This window comes from Aedes aegypti, chromosome 3 (genome assembly GCF_002204515.2).
Source record: "Aedes aegypti strain LVP_AGWG chromosome 3, AaegL5.0 Primary Assembly, whole genome shotgun sequence".
NCBI classification, from domain to species: domain Eukaryota; kingdom Metazoa; phylum Arthropoda; class Insecta; order Diptera; family Culicidae; genus Aedes; species Aedes aegypti.
The window spans coordinates 263,816,959-263,843,256 of NC_035109.1; the positions used below are offsets into that span (position 1 = coordinate 263,816,959).

General features: G+C 38.9%; 1 protein-coding gene across 5 annotated transcripts in view; it reads right to left on the minus strand.

The window, feature by feature from the left end:
* The window catches only part of LOC5578336 (calcium-transporting ATPase type 2C member 1), a 260,132-nt gene that overhangs the window by 55,784 nt on the left and 178,050 nt on the right, over positions 1-26,298 (minus strand). For 3 of the 5 annotated variants that reach the window (XM_001656857.2, XM_021852428.1, XM_021852429.1), the window contains exons 2-3: positions 11,043-11,298; positions 10,814-10,970 (exon numbers count right to left, since the gene is read on the minus strand). In XM_001656857.2, the coding sequence (XP_001656907.2) occupies positions 10,814-10,970; positions 11,043-11,298 (413 nt within the window). The other 2 variants (XM_021852427.1, XM_021852430.1) reach the window with 2 other exon arrangements.

Genomic DNA, 26,298 nt, shown 5'->3' on the forward strand with positions numbered 1-26,298 from the left:
TCATAAATAATCTTGGAAGTATCTTGGAATTGTCCAGAAAACACCCTGAAATGATCCCAGAAAGGTTACTGGAAGCATCCTAGGCGCTGTCCACAAATTACGTAACGGGGGAGGGGGTGGGGGCATGGAGGGGTATGATAGACTCAAGCGTTACGGCTCATACATTTTTTTTTATTTTTCGTACAACAAGCGTTACGAAGGGGAGGGAGGGGGTTTAAAATTGACAATTTTAGAAGCATCTTATTATCTCATTAAAAGCGTACTATAGTAGTCCCAGAAACACCTTTAGAGTATTTTGGATTCATTCTGGAAGGATTCAGGAAGCATTTTGAAATAATTCTAGAGGCATATTGGAATGATTCTAGAAATAAACTGGAATGAATTAGAGTAGAAAAGTTTAGGGGCCTAACAAGCCCCAACCAAATTGTATTACGTCATTGCATTGGAACTGGATTACAAAATGTTCACAAGGAACATGGATGCGTGAATTTCAGAAGTACATTTTGAATTTACAAAAAAAATCACCAACGCAAATGTTTATAATTCAAATAAAATAGAAAGAGCTATATTTTGAACAAAATTGAATGAATTGCATAATGTAAATAGGGCGTTGCACACTTCTAAGCGTTTAAATATTATAGGGGATTAGTGGTAAAATGAACACCTAAAGGATGTCATCTTGTTTCTGATAGAAAAACGAAGAATTTTTATAGTTCTATCGCACAACATTAAAAATAGGGATGTGGGTAAAATGAACAGCTGTTGATGGTAAAATGAACATCATGCAAAAAAATGTGAGCAAAACAAATATTTTTGAAAATTTTCATTGCGTTCCCGAAAATATATCCATCAATGATTGCAGCACATTAAAAAAAAACTCTTAAGGTATCAGATTTGACATCATATCATAACGATATTCACCTCACTAAAAAACCTCAAGGCTCTCGAGCTAAAAGTTACGTCAGTTTTCAAACGTGGTTTAATAAAATCTTTATTTTCGTTGATAGTTCGTTGATGTTGAAAATCTTAATTTTCGTTTATATTTTCATACTCCGATTTATGCTTATAATTGTCCGTACGTGATGAAAATCCAATCAAATTTGTTTTTTATCGGTAAGAGGCACGTTGTTAATTTTACCACACCTATTCATTTTGCCACCACTTCCCCTACGGACATAAAATATTAAAATATTCAGAAACCATGACTTTTCCAGTACATTCCATTCTCATTTCAAATCATCTTTCTTAATCTTCTAATATTATTCCTAACCTAACCTAATTTTATACTTTCTAAGATTATGTTGTACAGTATGGCCCATAATAAAAATGCGAAAATGGTCATATCATGTTTAATGGTAGTTTTTACATATAAAATGTGAATGAAACATAAATATTATTCATTACTTGTATTGCTTAACCTATTTAGACTCAGTCTTTCGCTTTGGATATGATTTTTATCTGTTACTTTCACCTTACCAGAGAGGAATTGGAATCATATCTTCCAATTTTATCATACGGACGTCGAGTTCAATATCTGTGTGATGAAAGCTTCTAAAACATCAACAATGGCGTGGGATTCTTCACAGGCCTTGTCTCCAGCATACGCCCATATCAAATGATAGAATTGGTTCATACCTGGCTAATTGAAGACTTAAACATATTTTCGAAAGAAAAAACGGCTCATTTTGGAGAGTTTTGATTGAACCTTCATATAAGTGTGATAAGCGGCTCCGTTTTGCTCAAAACCTACGAGCTTGTATTGATATAAGTTGTTTCTAATCGATGGAACACATTTCATCCTCAAACATGTGTTGTAGGCCTCCGTATTAATTTTTCATTCAACCTTAACAAAAATAAAGGCATATCAAACCTATAAGACGCAAATGCCCTCAAAACTATGATCCTGGCAAAACATTTTATTGTGGTCACGAAAAACACGTTCTCTAAGAACTCCTCCATCTTCTGATACCAAACAAACTAAAATTTTCAAGAATAAAGTGTGATTTTTGAAGGTGGAAAGTTTATCACCAGAATATACGGCAATTAAATGCTGTTTTTGGCTTTGGGCGGACAAAACCTTTGAACTTTTTTGCTTAATCACATTATGTTAGGGCAGGATCGTGGCTTCCGGCGGGGAATTGGGGTCACACACGGACGTTTCAGGCACTACCGAAAATAACTCAATCCTCAAGCACTTTAGCTATCACTTTACTTTTATTGAACTTTGAAGTTGACTCGATAATGGTTTGGATATAACTGATTAATTTTATTTCATTTACTTCCCTTTTCTACCCTACGTTGTTTGAAATCTTTCGTTTAACGAATTTTCACAAGCTATAAAAAACTGCCAGCATTGCTGTCAGCTGCAATGGCATACCTGCCTTTTGGGCCACGATTGACTTGAGAACTGTCATCGCCGCCACCTGAAATTCGTGAATTTCAACTCAAAGATCTCCTATCACAACAAAAACAATCCATTGATGCCTAATCTACTAAACAAGTTCTAGTTCTACATTATAATTCAGGATTCTTCTAGGAAAGGCAACAAACAGATCTTCGTAATTGGACGGCGAATGGTTCCTTTGCTGGTTTGGAGATCGACGACTCGGATGAGCCCATCTGGTCCTTCGATGGTGTTGACAATTCTCGCTAGAGGCCACTTGACGGGAGCGAGGAATTCATCTACGACGACTACCATCCTACCAGGCTTGATTGCAGTATTAGGAGCGATGATTTTGTTTTCCTTTTGCATCTCTTGCAAATATTCGGTCTGCCACTGGTGCCAAAATCGTTGAACTCGGTGCTGCAGAGCTCGATAGTGATCCAGTCGGTTGATTGGAACTTCGCTGACTTCGGTGTCGGGTAGGGCGTCCAGTGTGGTACCGATAAGAAAATGAGCTGGTGTGAGGACGGCCAGGTCATTTGGGTCTTCCGTCAAAGGTGTCAAAGGGCGAGAGTTCATGGCACCTTCTATCTGCGTTAGAACAGTCGACATGTCCTCAAAAGAAAGGTTTGCATTACCCAGCTGCCGATACAAGTGTTTTTTCGCGATCTTGACGGCAGCTTCCCACAACCCACCGAAATGTGGGGCTTTCGGAGGAGTCATGTGCCACTGGATACCTTGGTTGGCGCAGTGTGTGGCAATCGAATTGGTGGATTTCTCTTGCTGTAGCATTCGGTACAATTCGTGTAGTTCATTGCGGGCTCCTTCGAAGTTCTTTCCGTTGTCGGAGTGTATGTGTGTGGGGCAACCACGACGAGCGACGAATCTTCGAAGAGCGTTGAGAAATGCTGGTGTAGGCAGGTCGCTTACCAGCTCTAAGTGTACCGCTTTCGTGACGAAACATACGAAAACGCTAATGTAGGCCTTGGTTGGTGAAGCGCGTTTGTGGATTGCCTTGATGTATACCGGGCCGGCATAATCAATTCCGGTAACGGAAAACGGTCGGCTTGGTGTAATTCTCTGCAGAGGTAGTTGTCCAGTTTGTTGCTTGGCGGGAACGGGTGAGGCTCGAGAACAACGGAAGCAATTCCGTACGATGCTGTTGACCAAACGTCTACCCTGTATGGGCCAGAATTCGTGTCGCATGGCCGCTAGGGTTACACGGCCGCCACCGTGCAGTAGTCTCATGTGGTAGTGCATGGCAATTAACCGTGTTAATGGATGGGAATTTGGAAGGAGGATGGGATGTTTAGTGATGTAAGGCTGGTCTGACAAACGCAATCTGCCCCCGACTCTAAGAATCCCCAACTCATCAATAAATGGGCTCAAAAGGCGTATGCTCGAATGCTTGGGTAATACCTTCCCCTTCCCCAAGTACCTCATGTCCTCTGCAAAAACGTCTGCTTGGGCTAGCTTTATAAGTTTCATTCTCGCTGCTGACATTTCCTCTACGGTGATCGCATGTGTTATCACATCTGACTCGGGATAGGGTGACGGGGTAGTTTGACGACGACAAGCATGGATGAAGCGTAGACAATATGCTGTCACTCGTATCAATCTATTATAGCACGAAGAAGTGTCAAAAATCTCATTCACTTCGGGTTTGTTTTGGATAGCCGCCACCATTCTACGTCGCTCTAGAATTTCTTCAGGTGTTTTTTGCTGTTGGGTACTAATTGGCCACTCCGTTTCAGGTGCTGTTAGCCAGGCTGGTCCATGGTGCCACAAACCACTAGAAAGGAACTCTTCGACGCTCATCCCTCTTGTGATTAGGTCCGCTGGATTCTGTTTCCCTGCGATATGATGCCAATAGGATCCTTGTGTTGTTGTTTGGATTTCGGAAACTCTATTAGCGACGAAGGTAGTCCAGGTGTAGGGAGGAGATCGAAGCCACTCGAGTGTGACGGTAGAATCGGACCAAAAATGAGAAGCAGCGATAGGCATGTCCAAGGCTTGGGAAACCCTTTGGTGCAAGCGAGCAGCAAGAACAGCAGCAGATAGCTCCAACCGGGGAATAGAAATTCGCTTGAGGGGGGCTACCTTCGATTTTGATGCGATCAGTTGGACGTTAATCGAACCTTTCTCGTCTGTAGAATGGGCATAAATGCAAGCTCCGTATGCTTGCTGGGATGCATCCGCAAATGTATGCAGCTGGACGGTGGAATTTGGCAGGAATGCATATCGGTTAACACGGTAGGAGCAAATCTTCGGCAGATCAGTGCAATAGTTGTTCCACTTGGTTCGAATGGAGTCGGAAACTTCATCATCCCACCCACAAGGCTGTAACCAGAGTTCTTGCAGCAGCATTTTTGCTCGTATGATGATAGGAGCGGTCAGGCCAAGCGGATCAAAGTGTTTTGAAACGGCAGAGAGTATTGAGCGCTTCGTTGGCGGATCGTTTTCTACAATTGGGGTCGAGTCAAATCGTAGTTGGTCAGTTCCAGGTTCCCAACATATCCCGAGTGCTTTGATGGGTTCGGCGTTGAATTTCAGTGTTGGTTGTGTTCCGATTTGCGATGGGTCGAGTCCTTCCAGTACCTTTGCGTTGTTGGATGCCCATTTTCTTAGTTGGAATCCACCTTTGGCCAAAAGTTCGTCAAGTTCCCTTCGTGTTTCAATTGCCTCTTCCTCTGTTTCCGCTCCTCCAATATAATCGTCAACATAGAATCCCTTCTTGAGCGCAGGGCCTCCTCGCGGGTAGGCATGTCCCTCGTCCGCAGCGAGTTGCTGCAAGGTTCTGGTGGCAAGGAAGGACGAAGGGGCTAATCCGTAGGTAACCGTTCGTAATTCATATGTGGCGATGGGGTCATTTGGGTGGAAACGCCAGAGAATCCGCTGCAGTGGAGTATCGTCTGGGTGAAGTATCACTTGGCGGTACATTTTTGCGATGTCCGCTACTAGAGCAATTGGATACTTTCGAAATCGGAGTACTAGGGTTAAAAGCTCATCTTGGACAATTGGACCAACTTGGAGGGCATCATTAAGGGAATATCCGGTGGACGTTTTTGCCGATCCATCAAAGACCACACGTACCTTTGTGGTGGTACTAGCCTCTTTCACTACGGCATGATGGGGCAAATAATGTACATGCAGTGGTTCCTCTTCGCTCGGTGGAACGAGCCGCATATGGCCGAGTGATAAATACTCGGAAAGGAAATTGTGGTACTCTTCCATCAAGTGGGGCTCCCTGCTGAGACGTCTCTCCAGGCAGTGGAAGCGTCTAAGGGCAGCGGACTTCGATTCACCAAGCAAATGGTCAAAATTGGGATGGCGAGGCAAACGGACGATGTATCTTCCTTCTGGGGTACGTGAAACATTGGAAACATAGTGGGATTCACACTGCTGTTCCTCCACCGAGTAGTTCGGACGATTATCTACTTCCTCGAGGAGCCAAAAGCGCTCCATGGCTTCGTGAAGGGGATCGGAAAATGATACATGGCATGCTACGGGGGGCGATTTAAGAGGGGCCGAGTTTCTACCGGTAACAATCCAGCCAAAAACGGTCTTTATGAGAACGGGACTTTCGTTATCTTCAATTCGGGTACCAGGGTTTACGTAGGTAAAAAAGTGCTCCGCGCCGAGCAACATATCGATTGCACCGGTCTTATTGAAGGTAGGGTCGGCCAACGGAAGATTCTTCGGGGCACACCAGTCGTTCGCCAGAGAAGAAACAACGGGCAAATCTATCGTGATACGGGGCATGACGAGGAAATCGAGACCAATCTCAAAATTGGAGTTTCTCGATTTGATGGTGGCACTGATAGAGTGGTTTACACTGGAGGAGGACTCACCGACACCGAACACAGGGATGTTTATCTTGTTTCGCTTTAGTCGGAGAAGCTGGCATAGTCGTTCGCTAATGATATTAGATTGCGATCCACTATCCAACAGAGCTCGAGCGGGATGCGCTTGCCCATTACAATCGAGAACCATCAGTACTACTGTCGAAAGCAAAACATTGGCGTTTGATGTTTGCGATGAATTGGTAGTCGGAGCACTGACAGCATTATTGGTGGAAGTGGGTGGACGTGTGTTATGGTTTGCTGCTGTATCTTGTTTGGCGATAGGCTTCGGTGTGTACGTTGGTCGAGAGGTGGTGGATGATTGATCATTATCGAATGGGTGGTAGCCTGGATGGAGCAATGAATGGTGTCGCCTTTTACAATGACGACACGAGAATTTTGATTGACAATTGCGAGCGAGGTGGTCTTGGCGAAAACAATTGTGGCAGAGGTGCTGGTCATTGACGACTTTTAGACGATCGGCAACGGTCATTTTTTCAAATCGTGGGCATTGGAAGAGTGGATGATGTTGATCGCATGAGTGGCATTTTCGTGGAGTAGCTTCAGTTACAGCATGGGAAACGGTTTTATGGAATGGGGGGCGCCGAAACATTGATGATTGCTGATTGGGAGTAGGCTGCGCTTGATGATTCACGGACATAGATTCCAGTACACGAATGCGGCGTTGAAGAAAGTCGATCAGACAAGCGTAGTCGGGGTTCGTGGTGGTCGTAGCGAAATCTTCCCATGCTTTTAGGGTACTATCGTCGAGTCGGAGGCATAGGAGATGCTCCAACATAGTACTCCACGAGTCTACGGGTTCACCTAGTTGACGAAGGGTTTTGGTATGGCGTTCGTACTCGTCAACGACAGAATGCAATGCAGCGGCGGATTCCTTTTTCATTCGGGGGCAATCGAGGAGGGCTTGTAAGTGGCGTTTTTTGAGTAAATACTCATTAGCGTAGCGAGACACAAGAGTTTGCCAAGCGATGGGATAATTGGCGGAGCTGATACCAATTGATTCGACAAGCTGTGCTGCTTCTCCTTTCAAAGCTGCACGGAGGTAATGAAACTTTTGGATATCGTGAACCTCGGGGTTGGAATGGATTAGAGCGACGAACGTGTCGTGAAAGGCTAGCCAGTTGTTATAGTCTCCGTCGAACTCCGGCAAAGAAATAGTCGGCAACTTGATAGCGGACAATCCAGAGGGAGACGGTTGGGGAATTGCGTTTGTCGAAGGAGGTACAATGGGGAGATAGGATTGAAGAGCAGCCTTTATTTGAAAGTAGCGGGTTTCATTGTGGGAACGGAAAGCTAGGTTCTGTGCCATACCTTGATTGGTGAGTTCCGTGTCCTCGAGCTGGGTCTGCACATCCTCCAATCCCATCCACACGGTATCGAGGTTCTCGAGACGTAGTTTCACCTGGCCTCTATCCCGTTCCGCCACGTACTTCTCGACGAACTGCTCCGCTCTTCCAAGCGCAGCGATGAGTGTGGTACGTCGGTTGATGAGCTGCTGTCTCGTACGTTCGTCCGCCATTACGGAAACTGGTTATCGCTGGACACACTAGATCGGGTGACACAGAGAAAGACCCGGTAGAGCCGGACAAATGGAGTAGATAGTTTGGAGCGCTACTAACCTTCGAAAGGCTAGGATTAAGCCTTGTATTAAATTCAAAATCTGCAACGGTTCTCCTATCCGGCGGTATAGCTCTACGGGTGGTATTCGGAACACGGATGGCAATGGCGTCGTCACTCTCACAATAGCCGTGTCAACGGAACGGCTGGGCACGCTTCCAGAATATTCGGTGAAATCCGGAACGGGGATGAAAATCGAAAAAATACGGAGATCTCAAGGCACCCGCGGTACACTTCTGCGCAACTTCGGAATTATACGTACCGAGTGCCTAATTGTATTAGGCCTTGTATAAAAAACTCAAGCTGGAACTCCGGAGAAGCTTCTAGATGGCGATGGAACACAATAGCCTCCGGGGAAGATGGCGATCTTAAAGAATACCAATGGGGCACACAATAGTGCGGAACGATGGCGGTAGATAGCGTCGAAGCCCGTGATACGATGGCGGATTTTCTGGGAGGAAACCAGATCCTGGTCACGGCACCAAGATGTTAGGGCAGGATCGTGGCTTCCGGCGGGGAATTGGGGTCACACACGGACGTTTCAGGCACTACCGAAAATAACTCAATCCTCAAGCACTTTAGCTATCACTTTACTTTTATTGAACTTTGAAGTTGACTCGATAATGGTTTGGATATAACTGATTAATTTTATTTCATTTACTTCCCTTTTCTACCCTACGTTGTTTGAAATCTTTCGTTTAACGAATTTTCACAAGCTATAAAAAACTGCCAGCATTGCTGTCAGCTGCAATGGCATACCTGCCTTTTGGGCCACGATTGACTTGAGAACTGTCACATTATCTAGGACAGTAAGAAAAATACGACAAAAATTGTCCTGGATAGCGAAGTTGTGTCAGAATATACTACAATAATAATAAATAACATTCATTACACTGCGGAACACGTTTTTGTCTCCAGCACCAAAATACCGCAATTCACTTAATTAAGGGTTGCTGCATTCATTGCCGTTTTCAGAAATATCATAGCACGTCTAGTTTTTGAGATATCGACTGTTGAAAATGCAAAAAATGACTATTTCAGCCAACTTGCATGCAAGTTTGCCAACTTGTAAGGTAATATATTGGCTTAATTTGCCACAGAATTCAAACTTTATGTGTATAACAATACTTATCATTAAAGTTTGTAATACTTCCGATACGGAAAAGTTATTTTTTGATGGTTTAGAGAATTGTTGTATTTTGCCATATAGAAGAAACGAAGAACTTTGTATGGAGACTGCAAGCATGCTGAAAAAATCGATTTAATCGAAATTTAATCGCGCAATTTCAATCAAATTATGTCTAAAATAAAAGTTCAAGTTCTATTTTGCATGTTTGGTGGATTAGATTACAAAAAAGTTTGATAAATTGTACTTTAAATTTCATGTGAACATTAATAAAACCAGTGTTTTATACAACTTTGGCGACCTGTAGCTAAAAATTGTGACGTGCTGGAACATTTCTGAGAATGGCATCAGATTCAGCAACCCCAAATCTACTGGAGACACATAATTTGATCCTTGAGACACGCAAAAATGTCTTTTTTGTTACGCTGTGTTATCAAAAACAATGAAAATAACACTTGTGGATGCTATATTCACATTCAAACAATTTTCGCATATTTTTATGGGCCATACTGTACTTATCATTTCATTGCATTTGTGGCTAACCAGCCGAGTGAAAGCTTAGGATGTTCCAATTTAGATTCGCACCAAGAACACGAGCAGCTTGATAGTAAATTGCATGTCAATTCCTCTATTTAACGCAAATATATGTGATGTCTAGACGATGGATACAATTGTTGTTGAGGCGAAGTTCATAATTTGGTGAAAGTTTTTTGGTTATTTTGATGATATTTATAATAACGGGGCATATTTATTCCTCCACATTACTCTCAATAGATGCAAGAAAAATATTATAACAATGCTAGCACAAAACCTAAAAAAGGTCGTTATAGATCAAAACTAATACGAGACTCGCGAAGAAAAGAAGACTTTTTCTGGGATTGCCGAGTTTTTTTTTCTTATTGCACTCTGTGTTTACAGCAATCATACGCAAGCCGTTCAAACCCTCACATGAACACCTTAGCACAAAATTATTGCGTTTGCATCACACCGGAGCATAAATAGCATTTTAAGTGAAAATCCATCTTAGCAAATGTAGCTGACATAAGAAATAACTAGTTTTGCATCTTGATTTATCGGCATCTTTGGAAAAACTGCTTCGCTGACTGAGGTTTTTAATATCAGTTTATTTTGAATACAATACTTTTCACTTTGCAGTTACAAATACGACTGGCTGCATTTGACGTTTCTAGACAGCGGAATCTGGGCTGCATATGACGTTCTATCTCAGGATTACTTTTTACTAACTCTGTAAAAATTCCACATCCATTTGAAGGTTGAACTTTTCTGAGAAAGTGTAGTTTTGGGACATCGATTCCGTTAGAAATGTTTAATCACTCTAAGAAGATTAAGCATTTCGTAAATATCGAAATTGAAAACACCTTAACATTTCACCACAAAGTTCTTCTAGAATGCAATCCGTATTATTTACAGATAATTATTTCGAAACTTCCAAAGGAAAATGCAATTTACAACAAAACAAATAGATTGATACATTTATTTCGTAATTATTCCACTGATAATTGATCAACAACAATAACCCAAGAGCGTAACGAATCCTTGGCTATTTTTTGAAGCTCGTTGCATAGCTGGGATGGCATTCAGTTCACATTTTAGTATAACTGAAACGAATATAAAATATTTAGCCCGATGAAATTAAGAATGCACTGCCAAGTTTAAATCGAATTAAAAATCAACGCTCTCCTGCTCCGCTATCAGCGACCAACCATTCGATTCAATTTAAACCCAATAAACTTTGCACTAGAAGAGCAGCTACAATTAACCTAATTAAATGCTTTTGAAGGGGAAGCGGAGGGTGAAACTTACCAGTGGCATTCGGGCGGGACCAACTTCTTCAGCTCTTCCAAGCTCTTCTCAGATCTATACTCCTGAATGAATGCAACTGTCACGACGATAATAATCGCTATCGTGATGCTGATGGCATCATCAAACTGTCTCATACACGCACTCACCACCGCAGAACCTGTGAATGACACGAAACAGATAAGTAGGTGTAATGACGCCAACGAAGTTTGTCTTGTAACCCGTGACTTACCTAATAGTAACAATATGAGAGGATTCTTAAACTGCTGGACGTACTTCATCCACGTCGGTTCATCGTCCAGGGCGTTCAGTTCATTGTAGCCGACGATTTTCGACCGGCTGTTGGCCTCGGCCCATCGGAGCCCGGTCCGGACGTCTACCCGGAGCCGGGCGGCCACCTCCTGGGCCGAGTAGTGGGACGCTTCCATGGTGGACAGCAGCATGTCCTTGTCGTCTTCCGGTTCGCCACCGGCCGGGCTGCTGTCACCCTGTTGAAGGAAAAAACGAAGAGTGGAACAGCTCATTAGAAAATTGAGTTTTATGGAATAAATGTGTACAAAAGTGATTATTGAAATGAATCATCCAATTTGTCAATGAAAGAAACAGTGGTCTATACTCATTCAGCCAATCTAAAATAAAATGTAGAACGAATCATACAATTGCAAGAGAATGATTAGATGTTTATTTAGAGTTTTATTAGAATATTTCCTTACAACCAATGTAAGCCAATGGATGCAACACAGCATATACCAAAATTGACCTAGAATTCCACTCGTTTAAAGTCCATCAAGAGTTAAAAATGACAGTAGAAATATGTTTTGTAGGTAAACAGATGTAAATCATACATCGAGGCACATAAAATATAATATTTATTGTGTTTTTTAGCGACAAATGAGATTAATTGCACTAAATCTCACGCTAATGACCCATTTAGAGACTTTTCAAAATTCCTTCCCAGAAGACCACTAATGAATTTTTGAAAGCTTTTAGCAATACTTGGATGTGTTCGACTAGTAAACATATAATTAGGACAAACTTTGTTGTGAAATTTTATTTTGGTGCGATTTTAATCAAATTGACTTCGTAGTAAGGAAAACGAAAATTTTACGCTTAGTTACACAATAAAAAATATCGTGTAATATGTTTAACTTCGACAGCATTACTATGGTTCATCATTGTTTACCAATCAAACAAATATGTACAGGCAGTTTTTGGTCTTCAAACGATCGCGCAATTTTACATTTTTATGGTATATTTTTAATATTTTTTCTTGTATATTCTATCCCCTCTACTTATATCTTTTACATCATGCATTTTTTAATATTATTTCCACTAATACTGACACTTAAAAAATGGGAATCGGGAAATGTCGACCACTGTATTCAAAACAACTCATCATAGTAAAAATAAATCAACGTCGTGTTTTCTGAAGTACTAAATCATTAGCTTGCAAACAACATGTAATTTGACACGGGTGAGTGGGTTTTAACCTGTGACGATCCAAATGTTCGATAGCAACGCATTGCCATTTTCACATATGTGATGCACTAAAACATAATTATTGCAGCTGTAATCGCACAACGCTCGGCTTAATTATACAGGCACTATCTGTTTTCGCAATTCAACGCCGATGACCGATAGGGACAAGAAAGTTCTTCGAAACTCTCCGCTAATCAACGATCGCGACCGAGGGCGCGGGTTTACTTTTACACCGAAAGATGTTTCACAGCGAACTGAATGGGGCGAAAGCAAATTGATACGATTCGGAAATGAGTTGATGATGCGCGGTTTAATTCGTGGCAGGTAGATGAGTAGGGCGGTATCTCCGAGTGAGATTTGTTCGTGAAATTCGAATGTGGTAATATTTTAACATGCATATGTTGATAACTGACAACGGATGCACATGATTTTAATTGACGCAAATTTAACTTTGCTTTTTTTTCATTTTGTAGGAAAGGTACATTATTTTAAATTAGGGTAGATTCTTCGCTACCGGATATCTAAGAGCCTAAATTCATAATTCAAAAATTATTGGTGTTATGTGGTGTTGTTGCTCATTTATGATAAATATTATCGTTATGGAGGGCACAAAAATAAATTTTTAAATTTAAATACGAATTTTAACAAATACAATTGCATTTCGATGATGTACCAAATTAACTAATCTTAAAAGGCGGCCTCCAATACCGGACACAATCTGGAAATGTTTCGAATTCTGTAAATTTGTACATTCATTCCAGTAATAGCATTTCGTTGCCGTTTCAATGTGTTTGCAATATGTTCGAAAGTCTGCAAGATGTCCATAAAAGCTTCTTCCATTGTATGTTTGATATCATGATCGATGATATTCAAAGGATGCAGGGATGTAGGTGACATTTTTGTTGATTTCGAGTGTATTGCAAAATTCTACAATTTTCAAGCTCTCCAATGTTTTTTTTTTTTTTGTTGTGGATTTTTCTGACCAGTAGAAAAAAAAACATAATTCGGAAAAGATAAGCTTGATTTTTCGGTTCCCATGTAGTTTGGAATGAAAAATTGCTGCAAAAAAATCAAACTCGTTTTATCAGAAGCTGATTTTTTTTTTCACTTATACTCATTTGCTTCTAACCCCTCATTTGTTGTTTCCTTGGTTTTGAATAATATTTGCAAATCAAATTTGTTGTAAATTTCAAACAAATGCTCGGTTCAACTTGTACCTCTTCTGCTATGTTATCAATTTGTATTTATTCAGGGTGATTGTAATGAGAAATAATCTTGACATTTTGCAGGAAACCACAAAAAAAGGGAAATCAGAATGTGGTTTTTATACACTCCATCATATGATATTGGACCATGGTATTCCTATTTCGACTAATCATGAATTCAAAACTGTTGAATGGTAGCAGGTAATACTCTAAAAGTACTAAAGCAGCCAGATGTGGCCAATGCTATGATATGTTTGAGTACAGTATTCATAGACGTAAATAATCAGAACTAGGGGGTCACGAACCCTCCGCTATACGGTTTACATTGATCTGCAATCTAAGCGGCAGGCGTCATTATTACTTAAATTATTATTATTATTATTATTATCTTTATTAACGAGATTTGCAGCCCGAGGCTGGCTCATCTCGGTATTATTACTTAAACATAGAAAACCACAAGAATACTATATACTTCTGAAGATGCCTTTTAGTCCCAAGCAGTCATCCAGTTGATTCCTTGTGTAAGTCCAGCTGATCTAGCAATATACCAATACCAAGGGTCGGCCAATCATGCTAAAGCTACACAGAAAAAAATCCGTTCTCGTATCCGTGAACAGCAGTCGTGAACTCGTCAACAAGCAAAAATACAGCGTGTACTAGATCATGTTTATGTGAATATGAGTTGCCTAGTTCCGAGAACGTTCATGTAAACATGATGGTTGTTCATGGTGAATTTTTGACAGTTCACGTTTTCCAGAACTCTGAGCGTGTGCGGAAATGGCATGATGGCTTTCTCCAATCATGTCAACTAATCTCCTGTTAGTTGATTATCATGTTTTGTTCGTATTCATTTTTACAGTTATCCCAAATTTAAAATTAATTTCAAATACACGAAAAATTAAAGACCTCCCTAAAAATATTGTTTATTAATCTTTCAACAACTGCGAGTAACATCTTTTTACGGTACTTAATTTTACTTTTCCATACACCAGCAAATATTGAGAACGCCAATATTTTTTTTAATTAAATGCTCCTTGCAGTCATCAACAGCTACCATTCAAAAATAGATTTCTGGAGCTATTAGTTTATATTAAATAAATCATTGAATAAAAGCATGAAAATAAGGCCTTTTTGAAATTGTTACTTTAGAGGTTCCGTCGATGGGGGTGACAATGGGTCTTGTGGGTGAGATTGGGTCAAAAAGGAAAATTATGATTTATGAAATTTTTCAGCTAATAACGCTGATATCACTAGAATTAATAATTCATATGTGAGGGAACATATTATTACACATAATTAATCACAATATACATTTTTAGAATCAGTAGTTTTTGTTTACTATATCAATAAGCTTGTATGTTGAAACTAGATAAAATTTACACAATTAAATTTCTCCAGTGCAAGGTATAACGCATGTACTTTAACCTCTATTGTTGGGGACGGACCTGGTGTAGTGGTTAGAACACTTGCCTCTCACGCCGAGGACCTGGGATCGAATCCCATCCTCGACATAGTCACTTATGACGTAAAAAGTTATAATGACCACTTCCTTCGGAAGGGAAGTAAAGCCGTTGGTCCCGAGATGAACTAGCCCAGGGCTAAAAATCTCGTTTATATAGATAAAAAAACCTCTATTGTTGTATTAGTAGATGGTTGAAAGTCTTTTCATTAGTGGGGCAAAAGTTCGAGTGGGGTAAGAGTTTCTTTTCAAGATTTCTAGCTAATTTTAAAACAAAACTTAAAAATGTCATGGTAGTTCGAATGCTATCCAAGTAAGAGACTTTCACCCCAAATACCATAAAATTTGATTGAGATTTGGAAAAGTTATGACTATTTGTTGTTTTTTGATGTGAAAATTGTAGTTTTTAGTCGAACTTTCATTGCATGGAACCAAATGAAGATACAGTCTTTCGATTTTTTTAAGTTAAGGCGTTTCTAGGTCTATTATAAGGATGCTTTGACGTGTATTAGTTTTTACATAAATGGTTGGGAACAAATTTTGGCCCATAGTGGGGCAAAAGTTCGAATCTGCGGGGCAAAAGTTCCACCCATATATAAACTCATGGAAAAGTTATTAAATTGCCTTAAATCCTTATATTATCTTCAAATTCAGCGAAATTTGCTTGATCGTGGGAAAAAAGTCATCAAAATATCGAATTTTCACTTTGTTTTGCGAAAAACTGCTATTTTTGGGTATATTACAATTAATTCTGTTTTGGGCAATTTTTTGATGAAAATTTAGTGTGTATTTTTCTGTAAACATAAGTTTACAGGCCCCACCGGCGGGGCAAAAGTTCGTTTAAGACAATCAATTTTGAAACTGTTATAACAAAAAATGGGTAACTATTTTGACTAAAGTTTGTTCAGCAAAATTAGAGCCAATATGTTGAAGGTTGATTGCGTGGTATTTTTATTCTTTTCAACTGCTATTGCATTTCTGGAAATTTCGATTATATCACTAAGGTCGAACTTTTGCCCCACCTTACTCTACACTTCACACGTATTTTCCGGAATCTAATTGATATTTTCACAAAAATTTTTTTTTTCGGTACGTTGTCTAAAACATTAAAAATGGGGGTGAGATTGTGTCAAGCAAGAACGCTAGTAAGTGAAATTACAAGACCACTTTTTTGACATTTTACGATGCCGGGTGCTCTCACTCCTCATTAAGATGTATTTATTCTTGCTAAATACAGCATCTCTGAAACATCAAACAAGTCTACTTGAGGATTGCGTGCATTGAATAACAACGTAACGCATTTTGACAACTTCTCATACCAGCAACTTTCGTGCGCAGCAACATCGTATAATTCTATCAAAAGGGTTTTTTTTCGTTAATTTAATTATTTATTAGTGTTTCCATATTATAGCAACATCTCACGAAAGTACAAATGAGTTGAATCGCTGAAATACCGGGTTTATGACGTCAACATCTGCCTGAAATGTATTGATCGAGGAATGTCGCACCGAAATATAACTATTTGCGAAGGTTTAAAATGATCATTATTTCAGTACACTTTTGGGAAAACTGAATAGGCTTTATGGCAATGGGGATGAGACTTTGAAGATAATTTGAGGGAAAAAAAACAAAAAAACTTTTTGTAAACTTGACGATAAATGTTGGGTCTTATATATTTTCTCATAGCTTTTCAAATTTTTGGTATAATCGTTCTTTTAAATGGGTTTATCATACTTGCGAAACATCTTAGATATCTTTTTGTCTTGTTTCCATCGTATTTCATCAATACTTTTCAGCTGTGAATGGTTTCGCAATCATATTCTCAAAAACAAGTTATTTCAATAATAGTGACCCAATGTCCCCCTCTATGGGGTGAGATTGGGTCATTTTTGATTCGCTTGTAGTGCCGCTGTGAATAAATATTTTTTTTATAATTTTTTGAACAGTTGTTGATGTACTATCAAAGTACATACACACCAAATTTGAAGTTTATTGGAGCTAAATTGCGATAGTAATTCAATAAACAATTCTTACATATGCCTTTTTGACCCATTCTCACCCCCAACGAAGGTTTCATATAAAATCTCACTTTTAGGTGAATGAGTACTATTTTAAAATTTCACATTTATGCCCATCATATTAATTGATATTGGTAAACTGTAGGAAACTTGAGCTGAAGATGATTCTCTTTCGTTTTTTTTTCTCACGCCCACGAAAAAGTGAGGATGGACACATTACCCTAGTTCCTCATTTTATAAAAAAATATATTAATATTCGCAAATGCATTACCCATGAATGTATTGCCAAATTCAGAAGAACATGTCAATCAAAGTCATAATAGTTGTCTTGAAGCCAATCAGGGCGAACTTAATTTTGGACCAATCTTACCTCAGGGACGGTATTTGAGATGCATAACAAATAGTTACTTTTTAAATATCATATAATATTTAATATCAATTCAAATCAATCAATTATAAAAGCAGAAATCTAGTAAAATAAGAATATAACTGCTCAACTGAATGACTTTCCAAACATTGATAAATATTTAAAGCAAATGGCTCAACTTCATTCAACATTCGTTTCCTAGTATACTTTACAATAAATCCCTCTGAAAGCCTATTTACGCAGTGAACACTGCTCTTCGCAACCGTATTTGCGGTTTGCCATGCTGTACCACATCATGCACGTGCATCGAACACGTTACCCAGCCCTGTTCATCACATGGAGCACTGCAGGGCGGACAGTTGTAGCATTCGTTATCGAATGGAATCACAGTCATGAGCAATTTTCATCAGTGACATCACGGCATGCAAACTATCCGAACGTTATCAACGGGTGCCGAATAGGGTGGTACAAATTACAAAAAAAGTTTCAAAATCTAATCTGGTACATCTGTTTTTAAAACCGTTATAATAATAGTAGAGTTCCGTGAAATTTTCAGTATTTTCGGTGGTGACCAAAAGACATCCAAAGACGAAGTATGTTTATATGTAAATTATGGAGGAGCAAATTAGACATTATTTCTCAACAATTTAGTGCTTTAGTCTATGCAGAAACTTATCAACCCTAAGTGAAAACAGAATCTGCAAATCATAGCAATGAAACTTCTGAAGAGAGATAGAGATCGTAAAACCGATATGGGAGATGGTATTTTCAAACTTATTTGCGTTTTGAATCGCCCTAGTGCCTCTGCTCGTCAGTTTGCTGAAACCGCTCACAAATGGTCAAAACAATCGAATCAATATTTGAGATAGTTGTTGATGGACGATCCCGCCGTTTGCACTATTGCCGCTGTTATCTGGAAGAAAAAGCTAAAATTGGATGATTCATTTCTATTCAATTATTCAAACTATTTGGTATTGGAATGTGAGTTCAGCGTTAGGGAAAGTTGTGTTAGTTGAAACAATATATGTCATCGGTTTTGTTCTAGTCATAGGAATCGAATCCAAAATTTCGCTATTTACAATTGACGTATTAAACTTTCAGTCGAATTTATTTTGCCCTTTAAATGTTCAATTATGAAAGAAAGGTTATACGCAAGCTACTACAACGCTACATACTCCATAAAAACGACATAATTCGATCAGTTCATATTCATACTCATCAAAACAGGAAAGTCCGAACCGGATGGACCTAAATTCCCATTCTACCACAAAGTACAAACGCATAAACTTTCGACACACCATTAAAATATGATACGGAAGAGGAGACCACCACATATTCGCAGTCTGATGCCGGCTGACTGGACCAGAAACGAATGTTTTCGCACGATAAGGAAAAGTATATCCGTAGAACTAACTACTAGGCATCTGCACACACCGTACATGCAGATACGCCGACCGCATGGAAGGAGTCCTGAAACTTTTACGGTTTTCCGCTACTTTTCTGCATGTGAACAAATATTTCATCCGACGAGGACTTTCATCTATTTGTGGAGTTAGTTTGACAGTGGTTTCCAACCTTTAACCCGTTAAAGCCCAAGGTATCTCACAATTGGAATTCAGCTCCGTTTTTGTTACTCATAGTCGTATTCCCATAAATTAAACCTTATTTCACCAAAAAATTTCAAGTCTATGGTGGGGATCCAAAAAAATTCTTGAAAGTGTGTCGTCCATATCTAGCTGTTCTATAAGTTTATTTTCGAGATTAATCAAATATATTTTCATGCAGTTCGACCCATTACAATGTAAACTAGTTGGAAAAAACTGCTGGTGAGGGGTAATTCATAAATTACGTCACGGACAGAAGTGGAAGGAGGGGGTTACAATGAAACGTGACTACTCATATACAAATTGGAATCCATACAAAAAGTGTGATACAAAGGAAAATTGAGAAGGATGAATATGGCAAAACTTGGCGTGACGTAATTTATGGACGTACCCTGATAAAAAAATTGCAACATAAAGATTAAAAATTTCAGAGGCGAAAGGTGCATGCCAGAACTAAATCATTTAGTGACTTCAATTCACTTTTCTGCTCTACCACGTAAGTAAAATACAGACATACACACATTGCCAGCTGATAATGGAAACATAACTATCAAAATATTTTTTCTGGTTCAAGTTATTAGTATACAATGTGACTCTGATCTGACAATGATCGAAATTTATATTTGGCATTATCAGAATTTCGTTAGTGCTGATCAAAAGTTAGTCCTTCAGTTCAATGACAGTCAAATATTGGACTCCAACCATTACATGATTTACAGATGTGAATATTTGAAGCCAACATTATTCGGCTATAACGTTTAAGTTACTGCATCACTGATGCATGTAGTCTTATTCACCGATAGAACCGAATCCACGCGGTCCAAGATTTTTGACACTAGAGCTGGCCAGAATACCTTGGGAGCATACGGAAGCGTGTCCGCTCAAATGTCACAATTCTTGGACCGAGTGAGTTCAGCAAGGAAGGCTCTTTACTGCTACCTCAACGCGTCGCTGGTTCTAAAAGGTAAACAGCCATACAAAACTACGACCAAACAATGGCGAAGGCGTAATCAATTTTCTCGAAAACATTTATTTTGGGAATTAAGTAGAATTTTCTGATTAAATTGACAACAACGCACTGCAGTAGCGCGTAGTAAATAACTGTTTGCATACAATATCTTTCAAGCGCATTTATTACCTGTAATTTTGCGAATAATAATTTTTACTTTTCCACGTTTAAGTCATAAAACTGGTTCTGGACTTAGGTTGGTGGCTATTCAATTTTACTCTCATTTGACAGCCGCCCTTCACCATTGGAGTTCAGTTCATGGATGGATAAGTCAATTTGTTGGTTTTTCGTTCTTCACTTCCTTCAAAAGATCAAAGGATCTAAATGGTGTCAAGGTTTATCTAAAAATGTAAGGAGCATTGCATCCGAAATAAGCGATTGTTGCTTGAATCGATAATAAGTATCCATTGTTTTGATCTAGGCAGGCTTACAGGTTGTTTCCTTGATGTTTCGCACATAAAAGCAATTCCCAGCTAATATGTTTTTTTTTGCGAAAATATCTCCTTTAGTTGATCATTGTTTTCCAAGATACCAATTTTTTCATCACTGGACTTCAATCATGAGAATGACTTCCGAACTAAGAAGGTTTTAGGCGAATAGCTTTCTTTGGATTTAATCAGTGGACTGATATATAAGCGAAAAAAATGTGTGCCCAGTTGTGACATTTAGGTGATTTCCAAAGTAATAAGTTTCCAGGCAAACAGGTCTCATTCAGTTCTCCAACTTTGCCAAAAACACTAACTTTGTATCCAATCTCTAGATTGAGATAAAAGCAAATAATGTGCTTGTCTACTAGCGCCACCTTGGGAGAATTTTCTAAACTACTATGTTTCTGGCCGAATAGATCCCATTCAGCTGAACACTTTTGACGAAGATACCAAATTCGAGAGTGTGATTTTTTTCAGTCCCATCGCTGGACTGATATAAAAAAAAATAAAATATTTGATCACTAGCGCCACCTTGTGAGTGTTTTCCGAACTAATATGGTTTTAGGCGAATAGGATTCATTTAGTTGTTCAACATTGTCCATGACACAAACTTTGTATCTAATCACTTGACTGAGATATTAGCTAATAAAATCTTTGCCCACTAGCGCCATCTTGTGAGTGTTATAAGGTTTTATGTGACTAAGTATCATTTAGTTCTCAGTTGACAGTTGCCCTTCGTGCGCGACAGACGTTCTTACTTGTATCTCAAGCTTCTCGCGAAAGCTGTAGTGAAATTCAAGATGTCTGCTTTTCGGAAGAATACTCTTGTAGTAGACTTCAGTGTTTTGCCGAAGCGTCCCCCAACGGATCAGGTGGAGGAGTTCCTCAAGGATATCGTTAAACTCGATATGGCCGACGTTAGGAGCATCCAGCTGCACACTCTAAGGAACTGTGTGTATATCGAAATGCACACCGCAGGCCTACCCCTTCGTCTAGCGAAACTACACCATCTCCGATATGGTATAACGGAACGAAATACTTCATTCCGATATACGTGGATGGCCCAACAACCACAATCAGGATCCACGATCTATCACCGCAGATGCCAAACTCAACGATATTCGACTACCTGCAACAGTACGGCAAAGTCATCTCCATTAGCAATGAAGTATGGAGAAATTATTTTTCGGGAACGCCGAACGGAGTAAGATTGGTGCGTATGCGAATGGAGAAGCCGGTGCTGACTTACATAAATATCAACAACCAACCCTCGCTCGTTACCTATCCGAAAGGCGAAAAATCTAATACATCATCAACCGAAAAAGAAGATGACCGACGGCAACAGAAACCAAGCTCTGTTACTACTGCTATCGAGCAAGCGAACCACGACGATAACCAACAGATAAAACAGCATCAAATTGACGTAGACGATGGTGATGAAGACGACGATGGTGACAATGACGACGACGGCAACAGCAATGCGGCAGATGACGAATTCCAAACCACCACGAAGCGGCGACTGTCAACAAGAACTTCAAGCGAGGAGAACGATGTAGAACGAGCACACAGTAAGGGTTAAGGAAGTAAAACGGAACAAATACGAGAAGAACTATGCGAATCTCTTAATGCGGGTTGGAGGATAACCCGATCTAGGAAATGTAAGAAATTGAATAATAATGGTCTGTAAAACTAGGTAGGATAATTAATAATTGAATTTGCCTTTAGAATAACTAATTTATCGACATGAATTGTATTATTACTCTAAATTCAAACGGACACGAATGCACCACACTGGTGTAAAGTGTCGATAATAAATAAAACAAAACAAACAACATCATTTAGTTGTTCAACATTGTCGAAGACAACAATTTTGTATCTAATAACTGGACTGAGATACAAGCAAATAAAATCTCTGCTCACTAGCGCCATATAGTGAGTGTTTTCCCAACTAATACGTTTTCGGGTGACTAGATCTCATTCAGTTAAACACATTTGTCGAAGACACCAACGTTGTATATCATCACTGAACTGAGATATAAACAATCAAAATGTTCGACCATTAGCGCCATCTTTTGAGTGTTTTCCGAACAAATAAGGTTTCAGGTGAATAGTTCTCATTTAGTTGATCAACTTTATCGAAGACACCAATTTTGTATCTCATAACTGGACTAAGATATAAGCAAATAAAGTTTTGGCTCACTAGCGCCATCTTGGGAGTGTTTTCCGAATTTATAAGGTTCTATGCGAATAGGTATTATTTAGTTGTTCAACTTTGTCGAAGACACCATTTATGTATCTCATAACTGGGCTAAGATATAAGCAAATAAAGTTTTGGCTCACTAGCGCCATCTTGGGAGTGTTTTCCGAATTTATAAGGTTCTATGCAAATAGGTATTATTTAGTTGTTCAACTTTGTCGAAGACACCATTTTTGTATCTCATAACTGGGCTAAGATATAAGCAAATAAAGTTTTTGCTCACTAGCGCCATCTTGGGAATATTTTCCGAATTTATAAGGTTCTATGCGAATAGGTATTATTTAGTTGTTCAACTTTGTCGAAGACACCATTTATGTATCTCATAACTGGACTAAGATATAGGCAAATAAAGTTTTGGCTCACTAGCGCCATCTTGGGAATGTTTTCCGAATTTATAAGGTTCTATGCGAATAGGTGATATTTAGTTGTTCAACTTTGTTGAAGACACCATTTTTGTATCTCATAACTGGACTAAGATATAAGCAAATAAAGTTTTGGCTCACTAGCGCCATCTTGGGAGTGTTTTCCGAATTTGTAAGGTTCTATGCGAATAGGTATTATTTAGTTATTGAACTTTGTCGAAGACACCAATTTTGTATCTCATCGCTGGACTGAGATATAAACGAAGCAAATATTTGTACGCTGGAAAGTTGTTTCATATGTTGCTTATATATGCGACATTTGTTGGCGTCTGTGCGCCACCTGGTGAGTTAATTCTGAATTAAAATAGTTACCAAGTGGAAGTCAGCAGCCCTGTGATCTACTTTGCAGAAGACAGTTTTCTCCTAAACCTCTTTATTTTCAAGATATTTGCTCTACAAGTACTGTCCTATTTATAGGACGCTGGGCGTTCGGGGCTTCTGTCCTATTTTTAGGACGCTGGGCGGATATGGGTTAATGGGCACGAAACGCTATACTATAACAAATGGGGCCGTCCACATATTACGTAACGCTCTAGGTGAAGGGTAGAGTAGACGCTATAAAGGGAGGTAGTAGACTCAAATATTACGGCTCATATAATAATTTGAATTTGTTCGTACAAAAAACGTTATAGAAGGGAATCGAAAATTTTAAATTTTACCGTTACATAATAAATGTACAATGCCTAATTAATCTTACAATTTTGGTTATTGGATTATTGAGATCTAATGAATGGATCCATTTGTCTAATATATTTGAGATATAATTATGTATCGAAACGAAACTTTGATTCATGAATGACTCATCGGGTTCTCATTGTTTACTAAGTTATTGAGAAAGCTATAGATATATGATGTATGAAGAGATTGAGATATTTTATTAACGGAAAACAAAAAGAACTAAAAAGTTCTACTCTTCAGCACCGTTTACTGTAGTAGCATTTTTCGGTACTGTTTTTGTTGGTGACTGATATACAACGTAATTGCAGAAAAAAACAGTTTTTAATCGTAGCATTTTCTAGCCAAATTTCGTCACTCCCCTTTTCCATTGTAACCTATTTTCTCATACTCAATACATACATGCACACTCCTAAAAAATCATGTGATTTTATATCACACAAAAGCGATCCGGATGACGTAAATTTGTACGGAGTTTTAAATACTTTAGTGTCAGATTCGGGAAATTTCAAACAGAGCGCCATCGTTTTCGTGCATCTTCGAGAACACGTTTTTGTGTCCTTTTATCACTAACATCATTCATTCAGTCATTCAGTCATTCAGTCACGTAATTCGGTCTACATTAATTTCCATTATTTTTAAGAGTGCATACAAATTTGCATGCAGTTTGAAGCTATGGTCAAAACTTTCTTCATACTGTTAACTTTTGCACTTTTCATTGCGATTCCATGTTTTTAGAGAAAAAAAAAGGAATTTGAGTATTCTCGGCAGTCTATGCCGATACCGCGCTTCTTTTGTAACTTTCTCGGACATCAACGGAAAAATTACGTGTTTGTCTGTTTACATTTATGCACTGCTCTATCCTCTATCGATTCACACCAACAGACTTGTTAAAAGCTTTTTGGAAACGTTTTTACAACGCTTCGAACATCTCTTATCCGTGTGACTATTATCGGCAGCCTTATTCTCTTCGGCAGCTTTCCCATAAGAACTGCTGGCGAATCTGATCGGCAGCTCCAAATCAGTCGCATTTTGAGGCGTGTTCATTTGAATTGATGGCATCTCTGGCTATATTGCTTGTCCAGAAATCTCGTCAGTGGGAAGCTGACAGAACCAAGCGAGGTAATCGCGGCTTCTTCTTGCTACCCCAACGTGTATTTGGTTCTGAAATGTAAACAACCATACAAAATAACGACCAAACAATGGTGAAGGCGTTATCAGTTTTTTTCAAAAACATCTCTTTTATGGATTTTGCAGAATATGGTGATTTCCGCGACTCATCACGAAATCCAGCATGAAGTTTAACCGATTACGTGGTATTTCGCATAAATCTACATAATATTAGTGTAGTTTTACACGATTTGTCGTGATTTGGGAAAAATGCGGCATTCTCTTTATGCGCATGAAAAAGTCATGGTATGTATGAAAGGTCATGCTATGTATAAACATCTAACAATACAGTGTTTGGGTATTTCACCGTAGTTTTCAAAATAGAGCCGAAAGAACATTATGTGCGTGAAAGATTTTGCACAAAAAATGGAGAATACGGTAAAGAATGACAAAACAAGCGTAAAAGCAGGTTTTAAGCAGCTTTTGAGTTTGTTATCTTGTACTGCACTCCAACAATGCAAGGTTAATGTCATTGCAAGACCAAAAAGCTGTAAAAATTTGCTAAAAACTCATGGTGTAATCTCTAAACATCCCATAACTAAGACAAATATTGAGAAATATTTTTTCAAAAAGGCTCAAAAAAGATTCCAGAACTTATGCAATCAAACGAAAAGTTCAAGCATGTGAATATACCACTCATAAGACGCGACGTGAGACAGGACACAACACTTATTGTTCTTACAACGATTAAAAGGAGTTAAAATTACCTTTTTAGTCGACCGATTTCGGGCTCGATGTTGCCCATCTACGGGACGATGTCCGACTGATTACATAATTTACTAACACTAGTATTCGTACTGTAGTCAGTATACGTCGAGAAGTGTTGAAGGTTACTGCATTTTCAGCTTAGTCAGGTGGAAGAGTGGAGACACGATTGGAGCATCGTCCTCATTCATTAAAGGGCGATTAGAAGTTGCGATTTACATGGACTCCCATGCATTGAAGTGAGATGTTTTTCTGACGTTTTAATCAACTTAGCATTCTCCCAGTCCACAGTGTGATCTAGGGTCGATGTGTGTGCTGATTAAAAACGTCAGAAAAACACCATTAAGATATTTCCGAGGTCTTTTGTAGTTTCATCGATACATTATTTCAAACTTAGCGTTTTAAGGAGAAATAAAGAATTCAGTGCCAATACAAAGTATACATTGATTGTTATATACTGCAACATCGTTATATTTTAAACAGATCTTTATACATTGAAAGCTTACTCAAAAAGCTATCTAATAAAAATGAAATGAAATCAAAATTTGTTCCTAAGTTAGAGTAATTCTAAGGACTTTTCTGAAAAAAAAATACATTCGATCTTTCATCGAAACTTCAAACATTCCATAGTTTTTTGTTCCAGGCTAAAATTTGTTTCCGTAAGATATGATATCGTGATATCGTGAAAAG